The 15,658-nt window shown below is 42.9% G+C and overlaps 1 protein-coding gene across 5 annotated transcripts in view; it reads right to left on the bottom strand.

The window, feature by feature from the left end:
* The window catches only part of LPP (LIM domain containing preferred translocation partner in lipoma), a 353,262-nt gene that overhangs the window by 54,308 nt on the left and 283,296 nt on the right, over positions 1-15,658 (bottom strand). For all 5 annotated transcript variants that reach the window (XM_075031622.1, XM_075031623.1, XM_075031621.1 and 2 more), the window contains one exon: positions 5,565-5,734. In XM_075031622.1, the coding sequence (XP_074887723.1) occupies positions 5,565-5,734 (170 nt within the window). The remainder of the gene's footprint in view (positions 1-5,564; positions 5,735-15,658) is intronic.

Below are 15,658 nucleotides of genomic sequence, written 5' to 3'. Positions count from 1 at the left end.
TGGGCCTAGACTAGCAAAATTATCAAAGCTAATAATCAATAGGATTAAAACATGCCTGTAAGCAAACCAAAACTCTGGACCTGTTTTGTGTCTGCTATGCCCATGGACATCTTCTGTTGTGGGTAAGAAATATCCAGGGCAGGAGCCCGCTGCCGCCTGGTGCAGTCAAGCTGCATCTCTCCGCTACAGCAGCCCAGCCTTAATGCTTTTAGATCCACAGGTCACAGGTTCAGCTCACTGCTGCTGATGACTCATGCAGGAGCATCGAACTAAAACTAGCAACACCAGCTTTTTTCTAGGAGAGGACTGAAGAAGAGCATTGATCTCAGTGAAATATTTCGAGGGCAGAAAAATTCCACCACGTAAAGAGTGCGTGACTTCTCTTTAGTTTATTTTATATTTTTGTTCCAGTTGTCATTTTGAATTCAAACTCTTTGGAAAGCAGGCATAATAGTCTTAATGATCCCATTGAGCAGTTTAAATTCAAATTGTGGAGCACTCGCAATACCATGCTGGCAGCACTTTCCATAAATTACTCTCAAATTCAATACGTTGCTTGACAAAAACAAGAATAAAGGGCTTTTTACTTTAAAAAGAAGAAAGCTTGTATCATAAAAAAAATCTTTAAATTATAGTTTCTCTTTTCTGGTCCAATTTAAATTGTTACATGGTTGCTAAATTAGTGCTGTAATCTCTGCTTACAAATTGCAGAATTATTTTTAAAAATAGATGTAATTTTACTGCAGGGATCAACCTTACACTTTAAATTGTATGTGCTGGAGGTAGCTGCTCTTGCATAGCTTTCAAACAACCACACTCACGTGCACACACAGGGTGAGGTTTACAATACCAGTTACACTGAAGCCAATAGCAGTTTTACCAGAGATTCAATGAGCACAAATTGAGTTAACACCGACATTTCAGAATGATTAGCAAATTTAAGCTTTCCCAGGATGCTCCACAGCACCAGAGGCTCTAGTCATACCATTTCCTAAAACATCAGCACTTCTCTTGTGTTCTGCTCTGAACTATCTTCTCCCACTGAACTACAGCCTCTGATAGGCCAGGAAGTTAGAAGCTAGTAAGAGAGAAAAACCTTGAAGATATGTTTTGCTCACAAAACAAATAATCGGGGGAAAAAAATGGAGCGCTATGATCATGAGTTTAAAGCCGGGGAAGAGCAGTAATCAGGGCATGACTTCCATGCACAACTCTTCCCCCTTCAAGCACTTCCACAGCTTTAGTACTATGGAAAGATGAACCTCACCCTGCAAAATCCTTGTAAGTGATCTTTGGGGTAGGGTTTACAGTCATGTCCTCAATATCTCACAGCACACAGCAGAAACAGGAAACCTCGATCCCCGAGTCTCCAGAGGGCACTGCAGAGCATATCCACCATCTTCCCCCCCTCCAGCTAGACAGACAGACATGAGACAGTTTCTTTCCTCTCCTTCAATCGCTCATCGTTTCTAGCCCACCACTTCTCTGAACTCTCTTTCATCTGACCCTGGCTATTTCTGCTTTGCTTGGTTAGTTATTTCTGCTTTCTTGTCCCCTTCCCCATCGCACCGTGGTCCTTCCCTCAGGGCCCAGTGGTGGGTCACATTGACTTGGACACGAAGAGAAACCCCTGGAGGCCAGGAGCATCTGCAAGATCTTGCTGCTTTCTGCGCCGACTGCAGGTACACAGCAACCTCTCAGCCCTCAGCCTCAGAGAGTTTATCTCCAACTGCCAGCCACCAGACTGCCAGGAAAGGGGATCAAGAATGGAGGAAAATTTCCACATCCCGGAGAAAGTCATCTGGACATCAAAGAACATCCCATTCACAAAACAGCAGCATCACTCTTGCCAGACCGGTGTGCCTGGTTAACCTTGTGTTCAGTCCTTATGATAATACGGTATTTGGAAAGGAGACAGCTGGCACTGCTCTAACATCTTGCTCTTCAATCTTTTATAACAACGGTTCCACTGATACTACTCTTAACCTTTTCTCTGCACCGAGTCCACTGCTAAAATCTCTTCAGCTACTTAGAGGAAGCAAACCAAATGTTTTTTGTCAGTAATTTGCCCTGTAAGGGAGGGGAAAAGTATACTGGTAACATACTGCAGACACAGCATTCATCACGTGTACAGCAGTACGCTCGTTACACTGGAAACCCTATCATGATATTTCAGATGTTACTTGACTGTCTTAATGACTTGGAGACATCTGTCTCCTATTAACACTTTATTTTTTACAGTTGCTTTTAGTTCAGCAGAAGTGTCTTAATGGAGAAGACTGGTACTCTTTTAGAAATAACATCAATAATGAAAGAATCCTTGGATGCAGAGCAAAACCAGCAAACACATTGGCAACAGAACTCACTGCATTCATAAGATGTAACAGGAAATGATAGTGACTGGCTTTTGGGTGGGGGTATTTTTGTGTGAAAGAAATTAACTCTGGTACTCAAATTCCTATTAGGAAAAATACTTTTTTTTAAAAAACAGGTGATTGATCTCCTTAGACATTAATTCAGACTTTTGGGGAATTTCATCTTAACTGGGTCACTGATAAATAAAACCAGAAACAAAAACAAAAAAACAACCCTTCTGCAGGCTATTTAGGCTTGGTATTGACTAACCAGTAATTAAATACAGCTCTTCGCAGTAATCTTAATTATGGCTTCACTCCACCACAACTAAGAAGAGTCACATAATAAACTGAGAAAATTAGCCAATTCTAACTGTTGAAAAACGTGTATTTTTCTTTTTGTGCATAGTTTTCATGCGCATTAAGGCCACAAGTCACACAAGGGAATTATTAAAAAAAATAAAAATCAAAGAATTCATGAATTTATATATCACAACCAGGCAAATATTATAGTTCATTTTCTTTATGATATAAATGAAGCAGCTTGGCCTAATGGCTTGCATAATAGACCAAGAGTTTTGGACTTGGGGAAATGGGAATGTGTGCTAGAAATCAGTGTGAATTAGGTAGACCAGTAAACAAGCTTCATTGAATTACTCAGATTCATACCAGCTGAGAATCCTGTTTTCTCAGCTGGCCACAGCCATGGATTAGCTGTGCAATCTTGGGCTAGTCACACAGGCTCCACCTTTCATGGGAATTCAGGTCCACAGGTATCTGAATCTGGGTTCTTCAGTCCCATTGATTTCCTACAGAACTAGGGCTCAAGTGTCCAAGTTAAGTTCTGATAATGGGACTTGGGAAAGCTCCAAAAAAATCAGAGGCCACAATTCAGCAGAATCCTTAAGCACAGGCTGGATTTTTAAGCAGGTCATTAACTCTCATTGACTTCAGTATGACCGCATCGCACACCTAAAGGCAAAAGCATTCAGACTGTGCCTCAGCAATTTAAGGGCCCCCAATCCATTTGCAAGAACAACTTGCAAGCCTAGCTCAGGCCCTTAGTGTACTTAGGCACTCATCATCCTACTGAAGCCAATGCAGACCTCATTTCATTGAAAAATCATTGAGGCATATGCTCTATGACACAAACTCCTCAGGCCTAAAGCCAATAGCATGGCAGGTGCCTAGATCTGTTGTAGACCTGTCTTTCAGCACAGCAGAGTCCTGAGCTTTCTGAAGCGTATTGAGACTTATTTAGGCTTCCAACACTTGTTTCTTCGACATTCAAGAGTTTAATGTGTGCTTGGGTGTTTGTTTTTGGTTTGGTTTTTTTTTTTTTTCTTTCTTTGCTGCATCAGATTGCCAGATTCCTGCTTTCCATTTCCCACTCACGGTACCAGCTGTCCAGCTACACATATGTAGCCCCATAAGCATTGCCATCCTTTCCCCTGCATGTGCAGCAGCAGATGGATCCAGACGTGTTTTGGGTTAAGTCCATAACCAAGTTTTTGTGGACTGCATGGATAAACATTTAAAGGCCCCTTCTGGATATATAAAAGAAAGCTATTGAACGTTTACTCTTTCCTCTGTACTCAGAGCTGCAAAACCATATCACAGAACGTACAAACACAGATGCAACCAGGCAATTATCGTTCCTTTATCCCTTAAATAGATAGAAGATAAATTTGAAAGAAAACGAGGAAAAGAATCCTTCTCCCTTTCCTTTTTTATCCTTTTATCTCCCAACGTAGGAAGTTTACTGAACCCTTGCCAACAATTCACTCAGGCTAATGAAGTGTGTAAGTAATGGGATTAAATAATCTTAAACCATTACTACAGTGGCTAATGCAGATGTTTTCCCAAACTAAAGCAGATGACTGGTGAAGAATGCATGCTTGATTTAAAAAAAGAGGAAAAGAAAGTATCAATCTGCAAGCAGATGAAGTCAATTCCAGCCTGAAGTCAATGAAATGTTTAATTCCAGTTACATAAAGTTGCTTCCATCATATTATGAATGCACCTTCCTAAAGTCCGCAGTGCTTTGCACATGGTCAAACTTGCCATGAAATTAACCTTAAATTTTTTATGGTGCAATCATTTTAGTGCAAACAAAAATGGAAATGGTTTAAAAGGTACATATTCCATCAAAAGATCATTTAGTTTTTAACAGCCAATTAACAATGCCCATATATCACTGCCATTGTAAATAAGACAGAATCCTCCCTTTTCATATTCAGTATTTTAACAATAATCCCACTACAAAGGCTCTGCAGAAACAGAAGGAATAATGGGATATTGTTGGCATTTTCAGAAATACATATTATTGCTTTAATTATTATTGGAATGCCAGAAATGTCAAGGAAAGCATCAATTTTTACTTTCAGAAGTGCAAATCCAATTCTGGAAGGGTCTCGGGTCCAGTGTTTATAAAAAGAACCCTGAATTGGAGGTTTAGAGAAACACCTATCAATGCTTTAAGAATGTTTCAGTGCTTTTCTTATTCTAAATTACAAGGATTATCCCTATATACTGTATGCTAAGGTCACACCAAGGTAAGGCCTCAGGCACATTATGTGATGTTTCTTTAATTTGCAACTGTGCAACTGGTTCCAACTAGCTCTTAGGGGATCCTCTTAAAAGGTGTAGCTCCTCAGAGCAACTGTTAATTGTTTGCTTTAAGAGCTTGTTGGAGGCATGAAATGAAATTTTAGGGTAAGGTAAGCTTCAAAAGATATCCAGTCCAAAGACCCTTAGTTCAGTAAAAGGACTTCCATCAAGCAATGCAAAGGTCTTGATTTTAGAAGTTTTAGTGCTATCTTGCATCCCACTCCCTTAATCTTAGTGGCCACCACAATTGGTGAGCATTTTGGTATCAGGTTTCTCAACACAGAAAGCTTCTGAGTGCAACACTAGCCCTTAAAAATCACTGCACAGTCTGCTCCTTACAGAGCTGAAATAATCACAGAAAGCACCTCTTTCCCCTGCTTTGGGCACTTCATTTCAGAGATAGGTTAGACCAGGAAAGGAAATTCACCGAGGAAGCTGAAAGATCAGAGTTCTCCTGAAGACCATGGAAAAACTGGCGCCCACGGTCCTGTGTGGGATTGCCAGGTTTTAACTCTAAGGCAACTGTACAGCAATGAAAGAAATCAATGTTTCCAGTGCCTGTGCATTAAAATCAGGGTGCAGACAAGAATGGGTACTTACAATATAGCAGGGTTCACAGTAGGCTTTCTTCTCCACTGCGTAGAAAGGCTGTCCCCTCAGCTTGTTGTTGCACATCATGCAGGTGAAGCACTCCACATGGAAGACCTGGTCCATGGCCGTGCAGCCAGTGCCTTCCCCGACAACATTCTCCCCACAGCGGGCACAGCGGCCTGTCACCAAAGGGCAAGAACATGAGTCAAAGCAAGCTCCTGGTCTCAACTGCAGAGAAGGTCCTCCTACACGCCTGTGCTGCATAGTGGGTAAGGGGGACACGGCAGCTCAGTCAACAGAAGAGCAATTCGTGCCACTGCTGGCAAAGATCCAGTGCCACTGGAAGGCACTCTGGTGCTGGCCCATATGAAAAGATCTAGAAAGGCTTGAAACTGGCTCCCAAGACTGCACTAATATCAGTTCTATGGCTGCTAGCCAGTGATCATCATAAGGAGTTTGAGACCCAGATGCAAACCATTCAGCTGTCATCTAACCCGGCTATATAGTCATCCTCAGCTCCTCAGTTAGATGGGATAAACCTGTGCCTAAAGCCTTGCCTCCACATGAAAGGATTTTGTGGTAGGATGCCTCATAAAGCTGCCTGGTGGCAGTGCAATTGTTACCATTTAAAGAGTAGTTTTTGCTTGTACAGCTTAAACCAATTCCCTCAATGGAACCAATTATACTGGCAAAAGGATTTCACTTTTTATGCTTTTGTCAGTATAGCAGTATCAATCCCCACGCTCTTGCTAATGTACTGATGATGAGCTAGTTGATATTTTAAATAAAAAGTTGGTATTTTAAATAATTCATGCACAGAGTCATGGAAGGTATTTTAGGACAACCTCAGCCACCCTACACAGGAAAGCCCCACTGAAGGCAACAGAGCAACTATGGTCTGGGGCTTTGTCCCACTCAAAATGGTATTCTCCAGTTTGAGAATAATTGTGGTGTCCACAATCTTGGGACCCTGCACTTCTCCTTCAAGGCTTTATGTATGGAGTGGTGTGGTCGCTGAGGGTGGGAAGGAGGGGAAGGGAAGTGAGAGCTGAGGTGCAAGCAGGAAGGCAGACTGAGTTCCCTAATAATTAAATAATCCAGCCATGATGTGATATTCTGTCATGCCACGGCCTGTGTTTATTGGCCTTTTCAAACAAATATTGTAAAACTTCCTAAAAGGAATTGGACATGCCTCGTCATCCCAACAGCAGGGCTGCTGGCCTTGTGCAGTGTAACATCAATGTCCCTGGACTCACGACTTCTTCCTTGCCTGTCCCAGACTCCAATAGGCTACATGCAGGGAACAAAGCATGTAAACTACTTTCGGATCCCTCAGAATGCAGCAGGATGATACATATACACATTTGAGATACATTAGAAAAGCTTGGAAAAGAAGCCAGATCATTCTGATTTGCTACAATGGCATAACTGCAGTTGGCATTATACAGGGCAGACAGTTTCCTGACTCAAACAGCTCCCAGTCTGAGCAATGTGGAGAAAGAAGTCACTAGATAAATCCGGACAAGCCTGGAAACCCCCCAAAAAGGAATTAATAATGTTGTTTTTATACTTAACTTTCTTTAGCATTTGTTATTAGCATTTTGATTGACAGTGTTGTGCTTTAATCACTCCACTGTAACGTTTCTTGTGAGGACTCCTTTTTTTATGAGCAGAGAAGGAATGCAGGGTTCCCAGCATGGTGGTGAGGCTACAGAGCATGGGGGAAGAATGGAAAAAACCATGAGGACTAGGAAGAAGAAAAAAAAAAAATCCCACTGGAGAGAACTATGGGAGCAGTACTGCTCTGCGAAGGATGCAGAAGAAACCTACTGTATACACCACAGGACTTGCACATACAACAGGAGAACACTGCTTGCTCCTGTGTGCGGACAAGACCGAGCGTGCTCCGCGGCCTTCTCCAAACTGCTCGTGTAGCTGGGCTGTAATATGAAGAGACGTCTGGGGAGCAGTTAATATCTCTATATATAAAACATGAAATTGAAAGCCATTAGTGTATTGCTTTACACAGTGTTTTTCCAGAGGGAATATTCCGCTGAAGAATTTATTTTCCCTGGTGTGCCATTCTGTGATCATCCGGTATTATTTTTATGAGGCATTTGGACACGGAATAATGTAGAGTCTATGCAAACACTTCTCAGCTTTCTTTGTTAACATCTGAGTAGAACATGTGGGAATCTTTTCTTCCCCTCCTCCTCTTCTCACATTCATAATTTAGCCAGCTTTTGTATACTTCAACATTTATCATCCTCTTTGACCAAGGCAACTCTCCATTTGCTGGAGAAGCTGTCTATATGTAGACCATACTTCTGGCTGTACTTCTTGTGTCAGGAGACCTGGGTCTGTTTCCTAACTCAAATACACGCTCTTGTAATCTCTGTCAAATCACTCAGTGCCTTTGTACGTCTGTCCTCTCTTTGAGCAAAGGGCATAAAGGCATCTTCTCTGCCTCCCAAAGGTGCCCTGAGGCTACATTCCTGCATGGTTCCGAGGCATTCCCCAACTACACTGCTGGCGGCCATGTACAAACCAAAGAGCAGCACAACAGAAGTCTTGGCCAACTTCTCCCCTTGAAGTTGGTATTTCCTTAGACTTTCCTTCCTCCTTCTGGGTTTTTCCACAGAAGATTCCCATTCAGGGAGTGACAGACTTAACTCATCTACATTTATGAGAAGTCCAGCTTCTGCTATTAGGTACACAGAAATGCTCCTGTAAACTCTTGCACAGGAAAGCTTAAGGAAAGCTTCCTTTTTCATAAGTTTATATGCAAATTGTAACACTGTGGCCTGGAGCAAACCATGTTTTTCATGAGACATGGCCACTCCAGTGAGAATCAAAACGCAAGCTCTGTGCCTAGCACCACCCCCAACTGACTCACTCACCCGAAGGGTAAAAAGCAAGTAAGCCAAAATATTCAAATTTGGGAGCTTACAGTTAGGTGGCTGGATCTGCGTAAAGGCACGCGGGCAAATACACAACTGATCTGGCTCACAGTGATGCGGCCGTTAGAGGCTGAACCTCCTGCAGACTTTGGTGCAATCTCTGAATTCACAAGACTTGTGTAAAACCAGGTCACTTCCCCCGACCTCTGCGCCTTGCTGAAATTTGGTTGAAAATGGCTATCAGTTTCAAGCATTATTGGTGAGAGAGGAACTGACAAACAGACAGGCACATGCACACAGGCGGTGTGATTGCACAAGCCTCATTTCCTTAGAAAACCAGAAAAACCCCACTAAAAACAATGTATCTATCATTATGTCTGATAAAAACAAAACAAAGGTCTGCTTTTCCTGTGTGCCAATTACCAACGGCGAAGGTATTTGTGGTCAGACTCACCACAATTAAGTGCCCACACATGTTCCCCATTTTAATATTTTCACACTGGTTGAAATAACCCAATCCGTTGTGTGCAGAATACGCATGAGTGAATACAGAACAAGTTGCACTGCTTATTGGGAAAGAAGTAGCAAAGGCAAAGCTTGCAAGACTCAAGAACAAACAGATTGCACAAAAAAGATTACACAAATAATCTAAGAGAAAAATAGCAGGCAGCGTATTACAGTAGAAACATAGAACAACGTGACCCATTTGCTTCCCACAGAGACAAACAGCACTTAAAAGGCAGCTTAAAGACAAAGGACAAAATTAGTACTAAACAGCACGAAGATGAAACTATGTCATTTCAACATTCTTCTTTCGCCCCTTCAGCCCTTTTTAGGTCCTTTTTCAAGATCATTTCAGCACAACTAGAAGGTGACATGTTGGCAGCAAGCCTGGAAGACTGAAGTCCTCTATTTTTTGCATGAAAGAGGTTCATAACCTTGGCGGTGACCTTCCTTCAGCCTAGCCTGGCTGCCATATGTTGGTCTTACCTTGGGGGAACATACAGAGGTGCCCACAGAGGCTTCCCTGCTGAAAATGCGATCATTACTGAGTGGATCACAGGGAAACACTTCAGCAGCTGAAAGGAAACATCAGCTACTATACTTTACTCTGAAACCTCCTCATCTACTGTCTTCTGTTGTATAAAAAATTTGAAATATTGCAAATCTGAAGGAAAAGGGGGAAGGGAGGAGAGGAGCTCATATTACACACGATGCCACGTTCTAATTTCTCATTTTTTTACTATTATTACAGGTTTTTTGCTTATACCACCACAGAACCTGGCTGCTCAGATTGTGGAACAGCCCTGTGTGCTGGGTATTGGACAAACATGGAATTCAAGGAAGAGCCCAACTGCAGGAGCTTACAATCTAATACAAGCAATAACAACTGGGTATAGATAGGAAGTACAAAGAAGCCATCAGACAAAACGAATCAGCAAGGAAAATTGTGGTCTTAGCACTCTAAGTAGTTTATTGTTGACAAGGAGTCTGTAGACAGCCCAGCAAAGGAAAAGGTTAAGGAAGAATTTGAAAAAGGATCCAGAGGGACTTTGAGGGAAGTTTAATGGGATGCTTCTGAGGAAAGGACAAAGACAGCACAAAAGGGAACATAAGTGCTTGAAGATTGAACATAGACACCTGGAGATGGGAAGGATGAGTTGATATGTCGCTGGAGAATACTAGAGGAAAAAAGGGTGGGAATAGGTCATTACAGGCCATGCAAGTAAAGACAAGAAGCTTCTGTTTGATATGATGCAGAAACTAAACCGGAGTAGAGATTAAGAGGCGGGAATGATCTGGCCTAAGTTACAAGCTAGAGAGTGATTTCTGCAGCTGCATTCTAGTTGAGCATGAACAGGGAGAAATTGCATTTTTAGAAAAGGATGCTGCTGAGATTCAAGGTCACTGGAGCTTGGATGCAGGTTTTATTTGTGAAGATGAATAGGAAAGGCCATAATCTGAGCTGTTACTCAGCAAGATTCTTAAGATTTGGCCAGAGTCTGGACGTGATCTGGAAATGAGGAATTAGATACACGGTGTCCAACCTTATCTGGAATATGATCACTTTTAAATGTCAGATTAAGAATGTGAGCCAATCAGACAAACATCCACCACTGAAGGTGGATGATGGAATAGGTACATGCCATACTAAAGCTTACTGCGTAATATTCTGATAGCAATCACACTGGAGCCAAATACAGAGGTAATGTAACTCCACCCAGCCAGCTTCAGATGCTCCTGTTTGCACATGCAAGGACTGCATTAGCCTTTTTTAGGCTACAGCATTATTTGTCTGTCATACCTACTTAGACACTAAGGCGTCAGGGGCACCGACCACCTCTTGCTATGTGATGTACAGTGCCTAACACAGACAATTCAGGCAATAACAAGAGATACTAAGAGTAAAGAAAGCAGAGAAAAAATGTGCAAACCTCTACAAAGGGTTTAAATTCATGAATTCAAAGCATGCATTCTATGGAGAGAGAAGATAGGGGATAATTTTCTGATAAAAGCATCAAAGTAGGAAGGTTCTGCATTTGCTGAAATGTGGGGAAAAAATGTTGATATCTAAAAAACTTCTGCATGATGGAAAAAACTGTTTCCCACCTAACTGTGCTGTGGGAATATACCACAAGGTCATATCCTCAGTGCCTATCAATTACACAATTTCCCTTGATCAGCTAAGTGTATTCCCCGGTTCTCACTGCAGCCCTGATACACTATGCAAGAAAGAACTGAAGAAAAATGGCATACTGCCTTTACAAAAGTGTACTAAGAACATTTTAAAAATACGTAAATACATTGAACAAAGTATCTCGCTAAGAGTTTCCCTGGCAGCCTCAAGACACCCAGTATTTCCGCTGCATTATTTTTCTAATCATCTCTGTTTAGAGTTTGCCAGTGAATGCATTTTAGAGATTCATGACACATTCTGCTTTTGGATGGCTTTGAATCAGCTGGCAGTAAATGTGGAAAAATCATTATTCCTAATGAAGAAATATTGATGACAAAACAGCATTTCGAGGACAACGTTGACCATAAGTCAACAATCTAACAAGATTTTCCCCTCTCCCTCCTCTTTCCTAGTGACTTTTATCCAAGGGTTTTCAAGCATTTCCCAAGCACGTGGGATTCCTCAGCGCACCTAAGTCAGACAGGCACAATTATTCTGTTTTAAAGGGATACAAGAGCAGAACTTAATCCATTAAGATGAAAGTGTAACAGCAGACCTTAAGTGCCAGTACACCTTAATTGAGCTAAGTCTCAATAGTAGTGATCCTGCAACTCGTAAGAACCCAGGGAACAGGTCCTGGGTTCCTTGATTTGTCCAAAGGCAATAAAATAGGAATGTCTGATCCACAAGAGAGGGTTTATTTCCTTCCTGTGGAGCATGGGAGGTATGTGTCCGACTGTTATTATGTTAGGGAAAGATGCATTGATTATAGTTGTCCCAGAGTTATTCCAACACTTTGGCACTCAGGGCACTGCAATAATAGTACGAAGGGAAACCCACAAGTAGTTTGTGCATTTTGTAAGAAACTAGGGTATTTTTCTCATCTTATCCTTGCCCTCCTTACCTACTGGTTTTTTTTGCTTTTGAACTCAGACTTCTCACTGAGTGGGAAGCCCTTGGCAATGGTTTATTGTGCCAGGATCCAAGCCTGACGTTTCGCCATTTGACAGTAGCAGACTGTATGTATCAGTTGTCTTACACAGCCTTTGGACATGAGACAGATCAATCTTAATTCCCTCTTCTTCAGCAGACGTCAGAAAACACAATCTTTTCACAGTAAACAGAGCTTCATGCTGCAATGTGTGCCTGTAACACTTCATAAATTAAATCCAAGGCCGTGATTTAATTATTGTGTCCTGGTTATTCCGCTTTAACTGCGTTGCACTTGCACTCCAGATGTACAGGTCCCTGCAGTGACCTCCTTGTCATTTGTACTGTGCTCGTCCAGCAGTAGCTGCACTCTCCTGTTGTTTGCATCCCTTCCCTCCAACCACAACACAACTTCATATTCTCACTTTGCTTGGCTGCAAACCTGACACATTCTCAGTATGCCCCGGAGGTCCCATTCCACTCCACACAGCAAATGCACTGCAACTGTGCAGGCTCATGCTGCTAACACTTTACTGTACCTTTTCAAACGCTTCTCCATGCAGTTCATCACAAGGTTACTATCCCAGCCAGTCACTAGCCCTCGTGGTGAATCTTTCCAACACCTTGGAAAGGTGGAGGACTATTAGGACACCCAACAAGCAGGTGGGGAACTTGAGACCCACACAGGTTAAATAACTTTTCGAGGGTCACACAAGGAGTTTGTGATGGAGCCAGGAACCGAAAACGCATCTTCTCAGTCCCAGTCTAGTCTCTTGAACCACAAGACCATCTCTGAAAAGGCTTGATGGTGAGACAGGCTTGCAGCACAAAAACTCCTCCATTCCAGAGGGAGCTCCCCCCACCAGTCCTGCTGGAATCCCCTCCCCGGCAGGAGGAATGTGCTCCCTGTGGGGGCCACACCTTCGCTTTCTGGCAGCCTGGCTGAGCCATGTAGCAACTGAGCACGAAGAGCTTTGTGCCTCTGCTACTGTCCCCTGTTTAATGAGAGTGGAAGAAAGGCCTGTGTTTCCTTCAACATCCATGTGGTGATGGTCCCTGTCCCTTACACATCCACATCACCCTCTCCTCAACTCCCTGGGACACAAGAGACAATTAGCTTCTTTCTGATACGATGAGTGCTTACCAACAGGGTAGAGGTACCTTCCTAAATTATTGTAACCACAATGCAACACTGCCACAAAATAAATGTTTGGAGAGGAGCACTCCTGATTTTCCCACAAAGCTATAAAAATTCAAGTTGAACAGGATCTTGAGAGGTCATGGAAACTATCTTACTGCCTCAAAGGCAGGATCAACTCTTTCTACAACATTCTTGACAGATACTTGTTTAACCTGTTCCTAAGAACCTCCAGCAACAGAGATTTCACCAACAACTTGGGCAAAAAATTTCAGTGAGTACTTAACCTTACCACTAGCAAGCCTTTCTTTCCATTCAACCAAAAGGTCCCTCACAGAAATCTAAGTCAATGCCTTTTTACTCTACTCACGATGGACATAAAGAACACATACAGGTTTGGTTTGGTCTACACCAGTTGCATGAGATCAAAGGTGCCCCCTCTCCCTCCCCAGTCAAGGCACCTCACAAAGTAGGCAAATGTTGATCTGACTGCGCGCCCAGCACATCGATGAGGTACCAGTCCCCAACTTGGGTGATCTGCAGTGAGTGTCCCAGCCCAGTGGGGGTCAGTGATGCTCTACAATATTTAAGGTCCCAGATACTTTTTTTGCAGCATGCTCTGCTTTTTCTGTTGGTTTTTTTTTGTTTTGGTTTGGGTTTTTTTGTTACATTGTGTCAACTTTTTGGCACATGTTTTACCATGTGCAAAGCGTTGAAATAGAGCCTCAGTAACATCTGGAGACAAAAGAAAGGGGGTGAAAAAAAGAGTGCAAGAGAGGAAACATTCCTCCCTTTGCTGATCAATCAAGGAAATGCAAGGGAGAGAGTAAAATGTACTGTATTTCCTTTATAAACGTTTCCTATAATGCTGATGAAAGTTGCCAGATGACAGAGACTACAGTTGTATATCCACTGAAGAGCCCCAGCTTGGGAAACAGAGGAGCGAGTTGCTCGTGTAGCTTTGCCAGGCACTCTCAAGCAGGGCACAGGACGTTGTCTCTGGAAGCAACAGCAATTCCTCCTCCAGCCCCTGCTTCCCGCCGGCTCTCCAACACTGCAAACAGGGTGCTATGTCCCATGCTGCCTCCTGGGCACTCCTTGCTACCTGCTTCTCCTAACTCCCAGCTGGGCTTAACACTAGGCATGGATATAAGAAAGAAAAGTAGTTTTAAGTTGCAACTATAGAGTTGGAACATTTCATAATTATTTCTTTTTTAAATTAAAAAGATGTTTGTGTTTGGGGGCAAGACTTTCAAAGCACTGATTTGCATCAAAAACCCCAGCTGAGAAATGCTTAACTAAATAAGGAATGCAATCATTTCATCTGGTAAAAAAAAAAAATTTAAAAAAATTCCTACTTTCACAAAAGTCCCCCACCTTCCTGTACCCATCTATCCTCTCCTTCAGGGGAAACTGATCACATATAGGAAGTTTAAAAAGTAAGAGACATAAAAAGCTGCCTCTCATTTCCCTCCTTACTTTTTTTCCAAAATAAAAATGGGGAAAAATTTGTAAATGCTGTTAGAAGGTGGGGCTTTCCCATGCTTTCAGAAGCTGAGAAAGCTCTTCTTTTATTTTATTTTCACAGGAAAATGAGAGTTTTTAAAACAGATTACTCTTCTCCTTCGAACACATCACTAATGTCAAAATCTTATTTTTTAGTGAGACATTACAATTACATGGCACCCAGGGAATAACCTCAGTAGCTCTTCACTAAAATCCCAGTGAGGGAGTGAAGGCAAAGGTATCAGGCAAGTCCTAGTGGGGCAGGCAGGAAACTTCTCTCTGGGCAACTTATCCCAAAGCTGATACTGTGGGCTTTTGCCCCTCCTGGGAAGGACCTTAGTGAGGGAAACTGTTGCTGGCAGAGCTGTAGATCAGACAAATTTTGGCAGTTCTGGTGATCTCAACAGCAACAACCACTGAGCCAGGTCCCTTTGCACTTACACTGCCGAAGCCACATTGCATGACAAACCCTGGACAGTGGAAGGACCAAATATATGGCAACACACAAGGTGAGCAACCATGCTTGTCTGAACCCCCTGCAGGGAAAGGAAGGCAGGATAGGAGGCAGAAATCAATTCTCCTCCCACCCTCCTCAGGGGCGACGGGCAGGGGGGGATTTTCTGGGCGATCCCCTGGCCCGCTGGGCTCACTCTGTAATGCTGCACTAGATTTCAGGATCCTCTTTTGGAAAGCCACCAAAAAATACCTTGCAATTACTGGGAGGGCCAGTGGCAGAAGCCCCAGCCAGCGGCTACATGAGGGCAGGTCTCCCCGGCCCGTCTGGCCCCCCTCACAGGTGTCTCTCCAAGTGTGCTGTCCCAGTCTGCTCGCCCACTGACTCAGGAGATTAGACTTGCTGGTAGAGCAGTGGAGGGTAGTTTCAGGGGCTGCTGCACCCAACCCCGTACGTAAGCAGTGGCTGCAAAACAGAACAGATCTGGAGGCCAGACGA

Source organism: Buteo buteo, chromosome 7, assembly GCF_964188355.1.
Source record: "Buteo buteo chromosome 7, bButBut1.hap1.1, whole genome shotgun sequence".
Classification (NCBI taxonomy): domain Eukaryota; kingdom Metazoa; phylum Chordata; class Aves; order Accipitriformes; family Accipitridae; genus Buteo; species Buteo buteo.
Note: the sequence above shows the minus strand (reverse complement) of the source record. Positions and strands in the feature narration are given on the sequence as shown.